At 40.2% G+C, this 17,414-nt stretch overlaps 1 protein-coding gene across 6 annotated transcripts in view; it reads right to left on the reverse strand.

The window, feature by feature from the left end:
- Positions 1-17,414, reverse strand: part of LOC119745861 — an 85,559-nt gene that overhangs the window by 16,791 nt on the left and 51,354 nt on the right. For all 6 annotated transcript variants that reach the window (XM_038222500.1, XM_038222499.1, XM_038222497.1 and 3 more), the window contains 5 exons: positions 15,704-15,932; positions 6,856-7,059; positions 5,062-5,155; positions 3,581-3,778; positions 2,266-2,430 (listed from right to left, as the gene is read on the reverse strand). In XM_038222500.1, coding sequence (XP_038078428.1) covers positions 2,266-2,430; positions 3,581-3,778; positions 5,062-5,155; positions 6,856-7,059; positions 15,704-15,932 — 890 coding nt within the window. The remainder of the gene's footprint in view (positions 1-2,265; positions 2,431-3,580; positions 3,779-5,061; positions 5,156-6,855; positions 7,060-15,703; positions 15,933-17,414) is intronic.

Raw genomic sequence — 17,414 nt, forward strand, 5'->3', positions numbered from 1 at the left:
GCAGGGCAATCGGGCCCACGAACAGCGGATGGTTTATCATTAAGCGTTGATTAAACAAACAAAACGGCTGACTTGTTAACAGCAGGACTGTCTGATTTACACACTCCTGCCGTCAGATGTGATCTCTAATTCCATATATGGCTGCAATGTATGTATGAATGCATGTGATGTTGATTTACACTAGGACCATAAGGTCTGTGCATATATCCCCAATCCGAGAGGAAAGTGATTTCTTGACTTGAGTCAGAGCCTTCACAACCTTGCAGGCCAACCATTCAGATATTTGTGGGCCACTTTCTGAGGGGTGTAGGCCCAAATGAAAAGCGTATGGATAATGCTGGAAATATGAACATGTACCGGGCTTCACAACATTGCAGGCAAACCATTCAGAAATTTGTGGGCCATTTTAAGAGGGGTTGTAGGCCAAAATGAAAGAGTATGGATAATGCTGGAAATATGTACCTGGCTTATTTGTATGAAGAATTAAAAACTTGCTAATAAATGGAACTTGTTTACAGACATTCAACTAGAAATTACTAAATGAGGATATTCAATGTGGTCTTCAACTTTCTACCGTTTTAACTTGTAAATTGCCTACAGGTGAAGTGGAGAGTTAGGTAATAAGTTGATCTGAGAAAAGTTGACATCTGAAAACAACAGTTTACAGTGTCACCAGATTTTCAATAGACCTGCAAAAGCCAAAAAGAAATAAATCCTATATTTCAATTTCAATAATTCAGAATAATTTCCAGAATATCTACATGTACATCGAAAAGTTTACCAATGTACAATGCACATGTAGCATTAGAAATCATTAAGGGAAGTATTCATGTATGGAATCAATTTTTGGAGACTTGAAGTGTTAAAATGACAGTGTTTATGTTTTATCCCAAGGCTACGCTTCTTCACACAATAAATTTTCCTCCAAAAATCTTTTATTCTGTTTATTTTAGCTGACACTAAACAGTGCTTTCATGCTCAGCTTATAACCATACTATTTGTTAAAAATAAAATTGAAATGAAGAAGTCGGATGCATTACCTCTGAAGTTTATGATTCATGGACAGAAATTTCATGCCGAAAAGTATTTTAAAACTTGACTAACGATCTACAGAACACTGAACATGACACATGCCAACATTTGTTTGTAGTTCGCACACCGATCTAGCTTTCAACGGCCACCGTGCTGTGCTGAGGGATATAAACATCAAACCAGGTCCCAACTTGTGAAGCACACATTCCAACGCGGCGGTGGTAAACTCTCCGGTACGTGGTACTAATTAAGGCCGGAAAATACACACAAGGCTGTGTAATTGACAGATGCTAAATCATGAATCCGACATAGTGTACTGTCAGGGACTCAGCTGTTGAACGGTACAGTACATGTGGTTTTAGTAGAGGTTGACTTTTCCTTATATGGTGGCTGTGAAAAATGAGAGTTTGCGTCGTCGGAGAGGTTTTATTTACAAAAGCGTTGGACTCACTAGATGACATCATTTCTACATATGTTATAATCTCAAAACAGCCATCTTGTCTTGTACCTCAAATTGAACATTTAGTCATAACCATGCCTTAAACTGGAGCCAGGCTATATTTGTTATACTGTTACATTGAATCATGGGATGGTTGTGATGATAATTAAAAGACAATGGGGACATTTTGAAAGTCCCCCATATGCATGTATACTTATATTTGTGGTACACTTAACAATTGTTGACTGCTGTGATGTGGGATATGACGTTTTAACACCCATGCGCCCCGAAGGGGTTACAAACGGCATATACCACATCAAAGCAGTCAAAAAGATAAATGATTGTAACTTACTGTCTGAGAAATAACTGAAATCACTGTGATGTAACCTTTGATAACTGAAGGTTTTAATGTCCTGCCGGACATGAGACTGAGCGTTTGATCGTTGCGGTTCTCATTGCACAAAGCTAGCACACCGGCAGGTTCCACACACGCGTGCGACGCGCGCAATGAACACAGTGCGATATCACCCTCAGTGTGTGACATGCTATTGTCCAGACACGTGGCCGTCCTAGACCAATGAAATTACAGTATTCTAGCACATGATATAACAATAGCATGTTGGCAACACTAACCTGTACGACTTGTGTGTAAAAGCATGGTACCACTAATGGCTCTAACTGTAAATGTGTTTGCACACTGCCCAAAAGCACCCCAGCACTCGGGGAATAGTTACAATATAATACAATGTAATACAGTTATGAAAGGGTTGATATCTTTTAATGCGCCATCTTACCTTTGCTAGATTTGTTCATCCTAGCAGCGATGGCGGCATCCAGATAGAAGGCGGCCTTCTCTGCCGTCGGTGCTCGCAGCTCATTCTGGTTGAGCAGCTGTATGCCACAGATGGGATCTTCTTGGAGATATAAGGCGGGGGAGGTGCCACATCCATTGTTACTACCTGTTAAATGAAACAAGATAGAAAACCAGAAATTATGACAGACAATGTACAATTCCAATAGAGAATTTTAAGAAATGTCGTACCCTTTAAGATAACACTTGTTTTGTCCAGAAAAAAATGCTTCAAGGTAATTGGCATTAAATCTCTTTAACTTTTATTTACATCACATGTTAAAAAAAATAAATGTTTTGAACTTTCTTGGGCACTGACCGTTTGAAAGAGGATCATTAATAAACAGTTAAATTAATTATTCAAGAAACTAGCTCTGAAATGAAAAAAAAATAATACCACTGTGGAATGATACAGATGTGTAAGTTTTTAAACAATCTGAGTAACTTAATAAGAAGAGAAGTTAACAAAAAAAGGGAAGGATAAAAATGCAGGGTATCTATTTTGAGTTTTCCTATTTCATGAAAAAAAGTAGTTGGCCCTGTATGGAGACAACTGTCTACTTCTTGCGATTCCCGAGCGAGTAACGTGAAATACCCTCTGTCATTTCAAGACCGGAGAAGTTTAATTCTAGCTGGGGGCAGTGTTTGAATTGCTTTCTGATCCCGGCGGGGTTTTGGAGGAGGAGGGGGAGGTGGTGGGTTCTAGGATTAGAATACCTGAGAGGCTGTATTCATGATATGGGCAGTGTCATGATTAAATGCAGGTTTAATTCGGGAAGCCTGCCTCATTTGCAAGAATACCACTATATCATGCACATCTTGCAGTGTTTTGTTGGGGGTTTTTTAGTACCAGAGAATTTGCTATCCTTCAGTGGAACACAAACCACCATTTTCTTATGATTACAGAAATCTCCTGACAAGGTAAGGCCAATACATCAACATTTATGGAACTGCCCACCCAGGCTGAGGGTCTACTTCAGTGCATCACTGAATAAAAGTTGTTTTAATAAATGATTTAAACCGTAAAAAGAATTCCTGTTATGAGAATTTGGATTATTCTTACACAAAAAACTAGTCACAGTTAGATGTCCTGAAGTATTAACGCAATTCTACAAATGTTTAAAAAGACTCCATTTTAAATTAGGCTCTAAAGGCTTTAATTATGTTTGAAACCGAGGCAGTCTATGTTTATTGCAAATATGAACTTTTTATTCAGAATTTTTAGATTTAGATATTTTTCCTGTTGAAGTTTGACTTACCATTTGCCTGTTCCACCAGTAAATCCCTCAAGTTCTCCTGTTTGCCGTAGACTTCTACGGCCGAGACCCGGACCGAGAAACGTGTGCTAGTCCTCTCTTTCTTCTCGTTGATCAATTTGAAGAGCCAGGCTATAGCACAGGGGATTATCCCGATAGTGTGCACCGATTTGTCGCTGCCTACCATGGTATATGTCTTGCCTGTAAGAGACCACAGGATTCTTAAAAATGAGAAAGTATTGATAAAGTCGACTTCGTGGTACGTCAATGACACAATGACAATGACACCAAGTGGCAATGACACCAAATAACAATGACACCCAGTGGAAATGACACCAAGTAACAATGACACCAAGTGGCAATGACACCAAGTAACAATGACACCAAGTGACAATTAAGTTGTGTGGTTCTGAGAAATAAACTGTTTGTACATGTACTCATCAAGGTTTAGAACTGGAGCATTAGGGCTTCTGATGGAACCATCAGATCTTCAGGGGACAATATATTGAACAAAACCTGCAACTATATTTTTGCTCCAAATGAACCCCTTTATCACCCAAAAATCTCAAAAGTGTTCTTCATCCTATAACCACCCACATCCCTTCAAAATCCATCTTCATGTCTTGTTGGATTATCACTCAAGGGGGTAGGGCTAAGCACAGTGCCATTTACTCTTCAAACTGCACACAACTGCTCAAGATTAAGCACACATTAACTTTGTTTGACATTCTGTGCTGGAATTCTGAAAAATGTAATTTGATAAGTTTGATAGACATATTGCATTTCAATTAGAATAGAGTGAATTAAAGGTTGAATAAAGAATGGATTAGACCTGCCAAATTCAGAACACTGAACCAGTGCTCTACACTCTATCTATCCACGCACGTTTACGTTACATACCTAGTGTGGACATTCCATTGCTTTCGTGTAGTTAAGAAAAACCAGTGAAAAAAACTCATTTTTCTCAAACTGTGAAAACTCTTTCAACCCAATTTTTTTCTATGATTCCCTTTAGTGTTTCTCTTCATTCTGCCACAGATAAACCTAACCCAAAAATGCCTCTAAACCTGTTTTCCAGAAATGGGGAAACACTGTGTGGACTTGCCCAAGTCCACACAACGTCGCCTCTACCTGGTTTATGTGGACCTCTTTTGTTCGAAGTCCACACAATGAATGTAATGCCTACCCAGCCCTACCGGTATGTTGGCAGTATTGTAGTTTATCAATGCCTTTGTTCAGAGGCACAATAAGAACCGGTTCACCTGCATTTACCATGTGGCTAAGAAACACTGTGGTTTATTGGATGAGTTGAATAAAAATAACATCTGTGCATTAAACTTGTATCACTGATCTGTCTCACAGAATGCCAAGAAATGTGTGATCAGCCATAGAATCGTGGATCCAGACCAGCCGTGATTATGCAGGTGAAAGGTCAGACTAAAAGGGGCAGAGCCAGGATTTCATAAAGGGGATATTATACTGACCGAGATGCGAGTGTCCATAACAGAAAAGACATCCATCAGCTCCGTTGACTACCGATGAGACAATATCTGAGACGCTGCCTGAACAAACCTCAGCCTTGAGATGAAGAAAAGGAAAGAGACATGGACATTAGGTAATGGGATGTGGTTAATAGGGTTTTGTACACCTGTGGGATTAATGGCACACACAGGAAATCAAAATGTACCGTACATGTATCTTCATAGTGACTCTGTGACTGGTCTTCCAAACCCCCCCCCCCCCATTTTTTTTTAGATGAAATATGAAGGTAAAAAAAAAGAACACAGTAATAAAAACAATAAGGGCAGGACAACATTGTTTAACCTTAAAGAATCATTATATCTTACATTGAGAAAAGACTAGTAAGATTTAAGGCTTTGCATGGTGGAGATACTAATGAATGAAAAGTTTGTGGAAACACCATGTGCGAATAATTTCTCAAACTAAGAGAATGGTTGTGAAAAGAACCAGAGGTATCTACTCGACGTTCCGGTCAGTATGCTCTGACCGTCTTCAGGAGAGAAAAGACTAATGAAGCCAAATTGTGACCGTCTTCAGGAGAGAAAAGACTAATGAAGCCAAACTGGTTTAACATACAAAATACTATAATAATATGATATTCTTACAGCAGTTGAATGATTTTGTAAAAAAGTTAACTTCCTGATTCTCAGCTTAGATGAATACTTAAATTGAAAGAATAGCAAATACATTTTGTTCATGCCTAATGTGGTATTCAAAGCAAATTTGTCAGTAATGCCTTGAAGTTAGTCAAGAAAGAATTGAAGCACTGAGCTGAGGAATTGAACATAATTGCAAACAGTTTTAAAATATCTCATTTTTGGCAGATGTCCGCAGTGAACTCTTCCCAAATTCCACAAGCCAATTAGTATACACAACGTAGAGCATTTATTTATTTAGATTATTTTGCTCGGAAACGTTTCTTCTCTAAATAAGTAATAAAATTGGCGCAGCGTCTGTTTAGGAGAGCAGATCTGGACAGAGCCAAGCTGCAGTCGTTGACAGGGCTAGACAATTCCAACTCCGAGTCACTTCAAACTGCGAGTCACGTCCTTAGAAATCATCAAGGTGTGAAATCAGCATCAATATTCAATGAAATTGAACCCACGCAGGGCCTCCCGTGTACCAAGCTCATAAATGCAAATCATGAAAGACATCTCGCCGTGTTTTTTTTTTTTTGTGTGTGTTCCGGTGCTGTTTCGTCAGCCGTATCATTCTAGTGTATTACCCTAAAAAAAGATTTAGAATGCCACAAGCAAAAAAAAAGCGTGGGATGAAAGCTAAAGCAACGTGACTGTGCCTTTGACTGTAGAATTGTACAGGAGTATCCATTGAGGTTTGAGAATTGATGACATTGAATGTTGGGTTTGATCGTTGGTCGTGATCACCCGGAGCAAGTATGGCTTGATTCTCTATCACCTTGAGACCAGAGACATTATTGGTTCGCAGGGTCAATGTCTCCATATTGAATAAATGCAGGGCGGGAAGGAGCTTCCAAATGAGCTGGGGAAACAAATAGCGTAGGCCGTGCGGGAAACCAAACGTGTGTATGTATATGAAGCCGAGCGGCATTAAGGCAAGACTTCAGTGTGAGGGTCCTATGGGAAGTCACTTCCAGCTGATTAATTTGTGCAAGAAAAATAACCATTGTTGACCCTACATTCAAGTTATTAAACAGCGAGAATACCAAACACTAATCAGAGATACAGTAACAATATTGTGACGTTATCTCAGAGATGAAGTTTGTTATTGAGAGTTACCTGCGAGGCTTCTTGTGGAAAGATCGCGTCGAAGGCAAACATCTTGGGCGCGGCTACCCCTGCCCTGCGATTGGCCGGCGTGATGAAGCCGGAGAGAAAGGTGGGGTCAAACAAGGTCACTTGCTTCTTCTTGGTATCCACGGTGACAAACGTGGCGTTGTCCGTGGGGTTACCTGAGGGCACAACCCTCAGCATGACTTTAACCTAGGCAGCAAAAAAAAAAAAAAAAAATGAAATGATGCAATTAAAAATGTATCAATATTTTCAAGCTGAGAAGCTGAAAGATATTTCTCTCACACAAAACATTTTTCCAATGAAACTTCACTTTGTCTGATACTTTTTGAGACTATGAGATATTTCTACATGTTTATTTAGTACAGTAAAATAAACTGTGATGTTGCAACTTTTTTCATACAGACATTTTTCAATGTTTGAAAGCATTTCATGCTTCAAAGTTGTGCAATTTCGCTGTCGTAACAAAATTAAAATGAGAAAAAAAAAGGCTGCAGACAAAATGTGTATAAAAGGCTATAATGTATACTCAATATGCAATTGTAAACAATATATCACAACTTTTATTTCATTGTCATCCACGTTTTTACTAAACACTGCACCAGACACTGACAACAGTTGTGAGTTGTTCTTACAGTTTTACCCAGCGTCAAAATTCACGGAAAGCAACATTTGTAGGGAATCATCAGACCGTTGAGTGTAATTCAAGTGAGATTTGGGGTCATTTAGGGACAAAAGGCCGTTACTGAATGGAGACTGGCTGTCGCCCACGGTGATTTAGCCGGTAACCCTTCCCTAAACTAGTACACTACGGTGCAATAACCTGCATAAGAACACAAGGGGCTGCGACAATTGCACCCCTTGCACAACACAAAGCAAAATGCAGGATAGAAAATGGCAAAACCTTTTCTAGATTACTCAGCAAAATTAAACACCTCATCAGCTAATAGAATCATATATCTTTTGTCTACAGTTGTCAAGTTTTTCCAGCTATTTTCCTTTGAAAAAAAAAATGTCCGGGTTTCATCTTACTTTAAGGAAGGGGATACTGGAACATGTACATCATGCAAGGTCAATAAAGACCAAGTATTTTCTTTTGTTAATCTTTTCCAAGACAGCCATGCTTATCCCCTGAATTAATAGTGTCAGTCGTTACGGTTGGTTAGAACCAATCTTTCCTTAGCAGTCATCTTGCTGGGTAGCAGGCAGCACAGACTAAGCCACTGATCTCCTTAATGCACTGTGGACGCGCTGCACAAAGGTACAGCAAGGGGGTGTCACTACCCTGGTGACAACGAGCGGAAAAAGCTGCTCCAGGACGACTCAGAATCAACAACTGGTGGGACTCTGGGTCGCCAGGTAAAAAACTCCCGCCAACTCACTGTCAGCGCCCTGACGACGCTGCCCACTGATATTTAGCGCCCGCAGAGTTCGCTTGACCTGAATAACTCTGTTTGCTCTGCAATTCTGCCTTATTAATTTCTGATGTTAAGACCCGCCGAGCGGTTAATTCGTCTCTATTGATGGACGTCGCTGTCTGCAGAAAGGTGTCTCGGTAACACAAATAAATACTGTGGCGATTTCTGCAGTGCAAAACAGCTCTGCAGGTCTCCATTCATACGTTTCGGGGATACAATGTTACAAGAATAACAAAAACATGATATCCGTAGAGCCTACATGTATCTCCTGTTAAGTTAATTATGTCTCCGTACATACACTTACATGTATTCAAAAATCTATATCTGATTAATAAAACATGTTTCCTTGTGGTTCTTGGGCAAAAAAAAAGAGGTCATAACAGAGTTGAACATGAATCATCAAAATTTACACAAGCATCTGTCTCATTCACAGGGAAGTCATTACTCCTTCAAGCAGACAGAGAAAAAAATAATGATATCATCAAGTCGCTTTCAATTTCCTCCATCATATCTGATGGGGCTGAAACATGACCGTGGAGCAACGCACAAGAAACAGTGGGGCACCGCAACGCTTCACAAGACCCACCGTCACTCCCCCATGGTAGACAGAAACCAGAATGCTGAGATGTTGCAGTATTAATGGTTGATTTCCTATTGGGTGTCCAAGTATAGAGGGAGAACCCTCAGGGAAACCGGTGGGAACCTGCAGGGTACCGATTGCATGAGTGTGATTCATTACTGTCTTTATTATCTCCAACTTGGTGGGATGTCCGATATAATCTGGTATGATACACAGTCATAGTCTGCTGCTAGACCGTTTATCACTTGGCCAAATTAAGTGTTTTTAAAAAAATAGTTTCCATTCAAATGTATTACTATTCAATTGTTGAATTAAAAAAACAACATGGTATTCTGAATCCTCGTTGACTATTTGTAAGCAGAATGAAAAATCGTATCCACTAATGCAGGGTTTGGGCTTTGATTACCATACCTTCTCCCTATGACTGAAGAAATGTTTGAAACTCGTGCACGCTCACTGATGATATGAAGGGGATCTGAAGGGTTATTTGAACGGTAGTTTGCTGCGGTGGTACGTGGAAGGTTCCCATGGAAGGAAGAAATTTAATTTCACAACTGTCAAACGTTTCCTGGGGTGGTCAAATTCCATTGATGGGATTGGCACTGGGCTAGGAGATGTCTCCTCATATACGCATGGCTTACTCTGACGAGAGGGCGATTGGTTATTGTGACCGTGACAGCCAATAATACCATGAATGGCACGTAGAGAGGGCAAGAAAAAACTATAAAATGTAAGAAAATGAAAAACCCAGTGGGTATTTGGTTAAGCGAGAGTGTGTGTGTGTTGGAGCAAGATAGAAGGGTCTCAGCAGCTCCTGGGCAGAAAATCTTGACTTCCGAAAATGCCAAAATAATTCATCGGACTGATGGAATTCGGTCTGGGACAAGGGAGGTTGGTGCCTGTGGCGTGGAGGATTGGAACCAAGCAATACAGATCAGCTGACTAACCCTTAGCACTGTGCAAACAACCGCTAGGAGGCCGAGGGGAAGGATTGCACGCAGTCAATGCACTAAACTGAATTCAATGGCACACAATCGGGAGATTTAATGAAAAAGGGCTCAGTCAAATATATAACTTGCCTCAGTTCATGTAGGTGGAGAAATTTTATTGCCTTATTAAGTGCTTCAATTTTATAAAGAAGCACATTATTGTGTCTTGCACACAAACTCTATTTATGAGAGAAAAAAGAAGAAGGTACTCGTGTGTCGAGATTTTTAATACGGTAAAGCACTGGCGAGTTTCAACTTTTATCAACATATGCCAGAAGGAATGATATTTGAAAGAATTTCATTTTGAAAATAAAGATATGATCTGTTTATTTTTAAAAAGAACCATGTGGAACTAGATGTACATGTACACTATAAATTATTATCATTGTGTTCTCACAATTATGATTGCTATGACAGAGGCTCATTTTAACCAGTGTAACAAACAACAGGAAAGTTTTGAAAACTTATAAACCGAGGAAAAGTGGGCCAAGAAATATTGACTAGCTTGAATTGTTCGACTCGTCAGACCACGAGCAACATGAGAGGTGTGCAAAAGCAGCAATGACACAGTTTGAAAATTTATCACCTACATGTAAAAAGAAATCGATCCCCCGAATCGAAAAGAAAATCAATTTGCCCAGCATACTGTTTCTGATGTTCGGTGTAGGCACACATGTACATCAACTGTTCATACAAGCACATCAACATGCAACATTTATTAGCCAGGCGGGAAATTTCAGATCCATTGCACACGGTTGACATAATTGGGGCAGGGCACCTCATTGCGCTAATTTACCTGACAAGAACGACCGCCAGAACGAGGTAGTGGAAAGGAAAGAAAAAACCGGGAATGAAATTGGGTCAGAATGATTGTTTGGTTCATTACTCCATCGCGCTGTCCTTCGGTTTCTAGGGCTTTTATGGATCGAGCATTCTATAATCTACAGCGCATGAAATGCAGCAACAGTTTGACTATAAGATCATAATATCACTTGGCTTCGTTCAGCTTTAATACTTGGAAGAACACATTCGTGATTCTCTCTCAGAAAAATTTAAACTGAAATTCCTAATTTTTCTATTCCCTGATGACCTAAGAAATACCGTAGAATGTTGGTCTACAAAATATATATATATAGCACGGCCATTGGACACAGGATTAACGACTGAACTGTTTGGCTAATTTGTCCTGTGAGGGTTGTAAAAATGATATACATGTAAGTATGAAATGCCAGTATATACTCGGTTTGTATACTGGGCTCTGACCACAAATTTCTAAGGAATGTTCGTGAAATAACATCAGATAAATGCCAGAAAAAACATCTGGAGTATCACAAACGGCCGTTCGTGTTACGATTGAATAAGACCTGAATACATATTTGCTCAAAGCTCAACAAATCCCACAAAAGACCAGCGTAATAATATTAATCTTCTGCATTCCTCTCAATATACTGCCCTCGAGTCCTGCTCCATTTCTAGCGAAATATTCCCTTCCTCAACTCAGACGTCTGGACAAAAACATTTCCAGCATTTCATCCAGGTTTCAGCGAGTTATCCAAACACTTCAGGATAGCCCTCGGTTATACCTCATTCAAGTTTCCAAAACGGAGTTCCGGTTTACTCACGTGTATTTGTCAAACGGTCTTTTGCACAGTTTTCTCCTCACGGGCATGTGTGGACTGTGATAACCACAGAATGCTGGAGAAATACCTGGTGTTGCAGCAACCAGGCAAGCCCTTGTGTAATTCTTTGACTGAAAAATGACCCTAATGAAAATTTGGTTTGGCATCGAGCAAGGTCAAAATATTCCCTTTGAATGTGAATATAATTTTATTAGATTTACTGAGCAATAAAGAGAGAGGAATTGTCAAATATGGGTTAACCATATGCTAGAGACGTCAACAGAATCATCAATGAATTAAGCTTAAGGTTACACTGAGGTTGCTATTTCAAATGTCGATTCATCAACACAACTGTCGACTTCCCTTCCACGGATTGGAAAAACCCTGCTAACAGCAACATCCCAAAACTAGATTGAACATGGGTGAAACACAAGCAGCAAATATGGATGCCAATCCACACTGTCATGTTTGAATTGCCTGGGTTCATTAGGGTTCATTAGGATTCAGCGCAAACACAGGCACTGGTCAAGACCTGGCAAGGTCACGATTCTCTTTCAGAGACAATGAGAGTTGGCCAACAATGCCTCTTCATCCCTAATGATCACGTCCGTGATTCCTCCTAGGTTATACGAGGAGAAATCTAAGGAAACAGGATAGAGACTGTAGATCACAGAATCTTGACAGCAAAGCATCTGGAGATGGTTGGACAGACAATGGAGAAAGGCAAATGTTTCCCGTTTTATTTCTCCAGCGTGGCTGGAGTGACCAGAGCAGTTTACATAATGCAATTAGCGAGCTGTCAAGGAGCTGTGTTGTTTTGTGAAGGTCCTCCCTCTGAAGCTGCATCATTGGAAAGGTGTGAGGATGAGGGATAATTGGAAAGGGCAGAGGGGACACTATCACTTGAATGAATAGCGGAATTAAGTGTCCATACTAATGGCAAGGGTCACCTGGTAGTTGTCTTATTGCCAGCACTGAATAAAAGGGCTTTAAATGAAGTCAAATATCTATGCCTAATGCTCCCATGCAAGCTTTCATTTCACAACACAAGTTCCTGTAAGATTTTCTCATTTCATTTTTGATAATTTTTTCGGCCAATATCTTTTTTTCCTAATAGGCATTTAAAGCATCTATCTTTCTCAACAAAGAATATTAGTGTAAATACATCATTAAGTTACCTTTGATACTGCGACGAAAAATTGTAAAAATAACTTTGACTCACACTTGACTCACTTCAAGAGGGTAAAAATAATCATCAGACGTTTTAATGGTGCTACATGTTGTAACTAAAACATCTAACCTTACCATCTTATCAGGTCTATAACTTCTTGTCAATCTTTAAAACTTCCTGTTAATGTCAATAAATTATAGCTCAAATGTTTGTCATCACATCCTCCCATCAAATCTTGTTTGTCGCTTTCGTCATCCATCTGAATTTCCTGACACAGACCCGCTGATTATCTACGTGTACATCAGCTGGTAAATTTATCATAAGGTTCCCCCTCCATCAAAAGGCCAAGCGCATTCCCCTGAGTACAAGGCAGCTCCCTGGGAGCTCTACCCAATGCATAAACACACAACCTCCATTCCAATTTTCTCATCATCACGGACCCTGGGTCCTCTGGGTGGGCAGTGCTAATGGCCAATTCCTTCATTCATCAGGCAGTTCCATCTCTGAAGTACCACCGTCAACAAATATCGGCAACTCTTGGGAAGCAGAAGGAGGAAGTTTTGGTTATCCTATAATGAGGGGGCTGCTCCATAAATAGGAGGCGACAGGAAGCTTAAGACGGGCCGCAAATTCTTATGCACTTCCTTAAATGATCGGCAAAACTATTTTGGTATGAGCAGGAAAGAGGATCATCGTTTAAAACAATTTTGAGGAAGAAAATCTACTTCCAGGTCGTCACAGCTGCAAATGTTGGGAATATTTCTGTCTAAATATTGTTGTTTAATTTACAAAATAAAATCACTTTGTGTTAACGTACATGTACGTTTGACTAATAATTTATTAATAATATTTATTTATATGCCCATGCTTAATGCCCAAACGTGCAACAAAGAAAGTTGCAGGACAGTTTGAATTGTAATGTTGCACCAAGGGGGGGGGGGGGGGGGGGAGTGCATAAAAAAGGTAAAAATGGAATTTAAAAACAAGATGGTTATACAAGAGAACGTCACTTATGGTGCCAAACTTTTGAAAACCTCCCAAGCATGAGATAAAACAAGAAACATACGGTATTTAATGCTACCGTACATTACAGCAGAATACCATCACAATGTGTGTTTAAACTCTATTTCCTAATGGAACATGTTTCTCCAAGTAAAGAACTCCAACTACATGTATTAGGTTTATATTTGTTTATGTAAAACATCACATGGAATGTACATGTACATGTTTGCCAACCAAACACCATGCACAGACTTCCTGGAACCAGACTATGATCAGTTGCCATGGTTTTCACAGACCCAATTGCTTGATGAGGTGTACTGAGAACAGCTTGAATACAAATGACCTACAATTTGTACATGTACCGTATACACCATTTTTTCCTTTTTTCCCCCACTTCAGTTGCTCTACCGCGAAGGTTGTTGGTGGTTCTCATGCATGCATGCAACAGTGAATCTGAAATGACTCGTGAAATGTTTGGCTGGAGAGGAAATCTTGGCTTAGGTTTCAAACTCCACATCACAGATGGCAGGGCAAGGAATAATACTCATGCAGTGTGCGGTTAAAAGTCTTGGAGTATTCATGAGAAAAACTGGAGACAATGAGCTATCCATTAGTTTGACACTCCACATATTTCTGGGAACTTGAGTAGTGTTTGCCTCCTAGTGCTATGTCTTTTTTTCCCCCCATTTTTTCCCCCAGTTCTTCAGAAGACAGAGGCACAAAAAGACATGGGCGATCGATTCCAGCGGCCTCTTCAGATTTTGGAGAGCGTTACGGATGATGCCTTCCCAACAAGGAGATTAAAGGGGATTATGCTACGGGGCTGGTGTAAGGTTCAAGCTTGCACGGAAAGTGAGGAGTTATCAAGAAGCTGTAGATCTTGATAAACAAGGAGGCGGGGGAGGGGGGGGAGTGATGGCGGGGGAAAGTGATGGGAGAACAAAAAATATGGGACAGCGTTGTTGACAGAGATTATCTCTGATCTGCTTCAGTACAAGCTTTGTTGAGGAGGTGAGTTTTTGTCAACAGCATTAAGCTTATCGATGGTGTCCATCACTGACAAAAGGTGGAGGAGGGGACAGAGGATTTGGTTAAAGACCCGGGCATTTTAGTTCTTGTCTGAGATGGTTGTTGACAGCCGATGACCCCAGGGTAAATTGTCAGCGGGATTGTTCTGGGAATGGAAGTCAGGATGGGGTAATAATGGATGGGTATTGACCCATCTCACAATTAGAGTCCAGATGATATGACATCGGACACAGTGATTGACAGCAGAAGTAATGGAGACCACTACACTGTGAACAACAAAAGCTAATACACAACTTGAATCAAGAATGATGGTTACATAAAAACCTCAATTTCTTATGAATATGACTGCTGACTTTGAACTGCAATTAATTGTTTGATCCCTCAATTTACCTGATAGGAAGCAAAGCTTGTTTGTATCAATGGATAACGGTAGTTATATCATATGTTGTTGTTGTTTTTGGAGGGGAGGACTTTTAAATATTTCCTTATAATTTTTTTTTGGGGAAAGGTGGTTCCTACCGGTACATGTCTATGAATCGAGGCCTACCATGCCAGTTCTTGAGACAAGCTGTTTTTGGTGACAAGCAAAACTTTGAGCCTCATATTTCAATATAATATGAATACTGCAGGCTACCAAAAGGTAAAGTCGTCAGGTGAGCAACCTTTCAATTCAAAAGGAGGTGACTCTTTTTGCTTTTCCTAGTCCTGTAAGTCATTCACAATCCCTACAGTCTCTCATTAGAAACATTATCCTCTGATGTTTCAGACCAATTTCTCTTTCTGTTTTTGTTTGTTCATTGTTCATTTGTGGAGCGCTCTTTTTCAGCAAACAGAAAACAAGTGCATGGAATTCCTCGATTTTGACATAAGACACCTCGGTGCTTCAAATTAAGACCAAAGTCAAGGTGATATTTGATACTGATGTATGGAGATGATCCATGTGGTTTTGTTGCCTGCCTCGAGTCAAGGGTTGGCTGAGGCTCCTTAACATTAGAACAAAAACTTGTCCATTCAAACTGAGCTCTTACCTTTCCGACACCAGGGTTGTCTTTGACCCTGGCCACATTGCGGAGCAGGGAAGGGGGAGCAGGGGGTGGGGATCTGGCGATGACCTGGCTGAAGTTGGTTGGGAAGAGCGGTGCCTCCGGCTCCCTGGCGTGAGGGTCCGGAACAAATACTGGCAGCCGTTGCTGCAGCTGATGCTGCTGTTGCTGCTGCTTTCTCTTCTTGGAGCTGAGGTTTAGCTTCTGTGCTGCCCTGTTTTACAGAAGCACAAAAGAAAGCAACATCAATTATTTGTCATGTTTCAACTTCAACCTGGTTCCAAACAACTCAGTAGCTTGAACTGTTATTCAGGCCATCCAATCTGTAAAATCATTAAAAAGAAAATCACGTTTTTATTTAATCTAGTTTAAGGTGCAATTAAATATTTTAGAACTCATTAAGCCATTAAGCCACTGAACGAAGGTCGTGCAAATACGGTAATTACAGAAATGTTCTCTCATTACACAGATCAGACACACATTAATAGAGTCTGAAACATATCTTTCAAGTTCATCTAATCAAACCTTTAATACATCTAGCAAACACCTGGCCATAGTTCACCAAATTTGTTTCTCAAGTGCAGACTATCAACACATACTTTACACATTCATTCCAAGAACTTTATGAAGTATCATGACATGATAATAAGACGATGTTCGTGTTTGACTTAATACACTTTAAAACTGTGTTCTGTTACAATTACATGTATACTTCAAGCTTGAAAATTTACTGTAAAACCACATCTCTACATACACAGCACATTGAGCTTCCATTATGCGTTTTCTAAGAATCTCTTAAACTCAAACATCAAACAAATAATGACGCCACAACAAATTCACTTTCCACATGCGCAATCTCAAAACAAATCTAGTTTTAGTCACGTACATCTACGAATATACAGTCACGAATATCCTTTCTTCTCAGTATAGTCAGATCATCACCATAACACCGATATTACATCTGACAGTGGTATGCAAGAAGCCTGACCTATTTCCATAAACTTGCCACGCTCAGGCATCTATCACTAATGACGCCAACCCAATCCCCAGCTGAACAACCCAAGTGAACTATATGTAATGTGATCCGACAGGGGCAGCCCAGCACCCACCCCTAATCTCCCTAATTGTGTTAATTAATACTGCCATTCAGCCCTTGCTCTAAGCCCCTACCCTTATCAAAGCCTTCCCATAGGGTCAAGATACAGGATAAGTAGTATGTCATTGTGGTCTTGTCACCTCCATGCCATACATCCACATCAAATAATGGGCATGAACATAAGATCCAGCAGGCACTCTCATCATGTCTCTATTGTGTTGTCTGGAGCGTGGACTGAGGGGTAGTCAGCAGAACTTCCAGGATCTTTAACCACGGTGCATTTCTGTCCATGTTGTTCCAAATTGGTAGCTTACTCATACATGTAATTATTCCCCTGGTTTTCTCTACCGGTTATTTGCACTTTTTAAAGATACAAATTGTCCAGAATATTTCCTTAAGAACTAACAATGCCAACTTCTTTACCCCTAAGACGATGTTTCTGATGTAGACACACGGGAATAAATAGCGTGAACACCATAAGGTTTCTATTAATGATACCTGATTCCAGAATTCGACTGTCGGTCGCCCAAATTTGCCTTAATCTTGAAAATCAGAGGGCGGGGGGGGGGGGGGGGGGGGGTTAGAGTTACTGAAGTTTTA

This window comes from Patiria miniata, unplaced genomic scaffold (assembly GCF_015706575.1).
Source record: "Patiria miniata isolate m_02_andy unplaced genomic scaffold, ASM1570657v1 HiC_scaffold_7, whole genome shotgun sequence".
NCBI lineage: Eukaryota > Metazoa > Echinodermata > Asteroidea > Valvatida > Asterinidae > Patiria > Patiria miniata.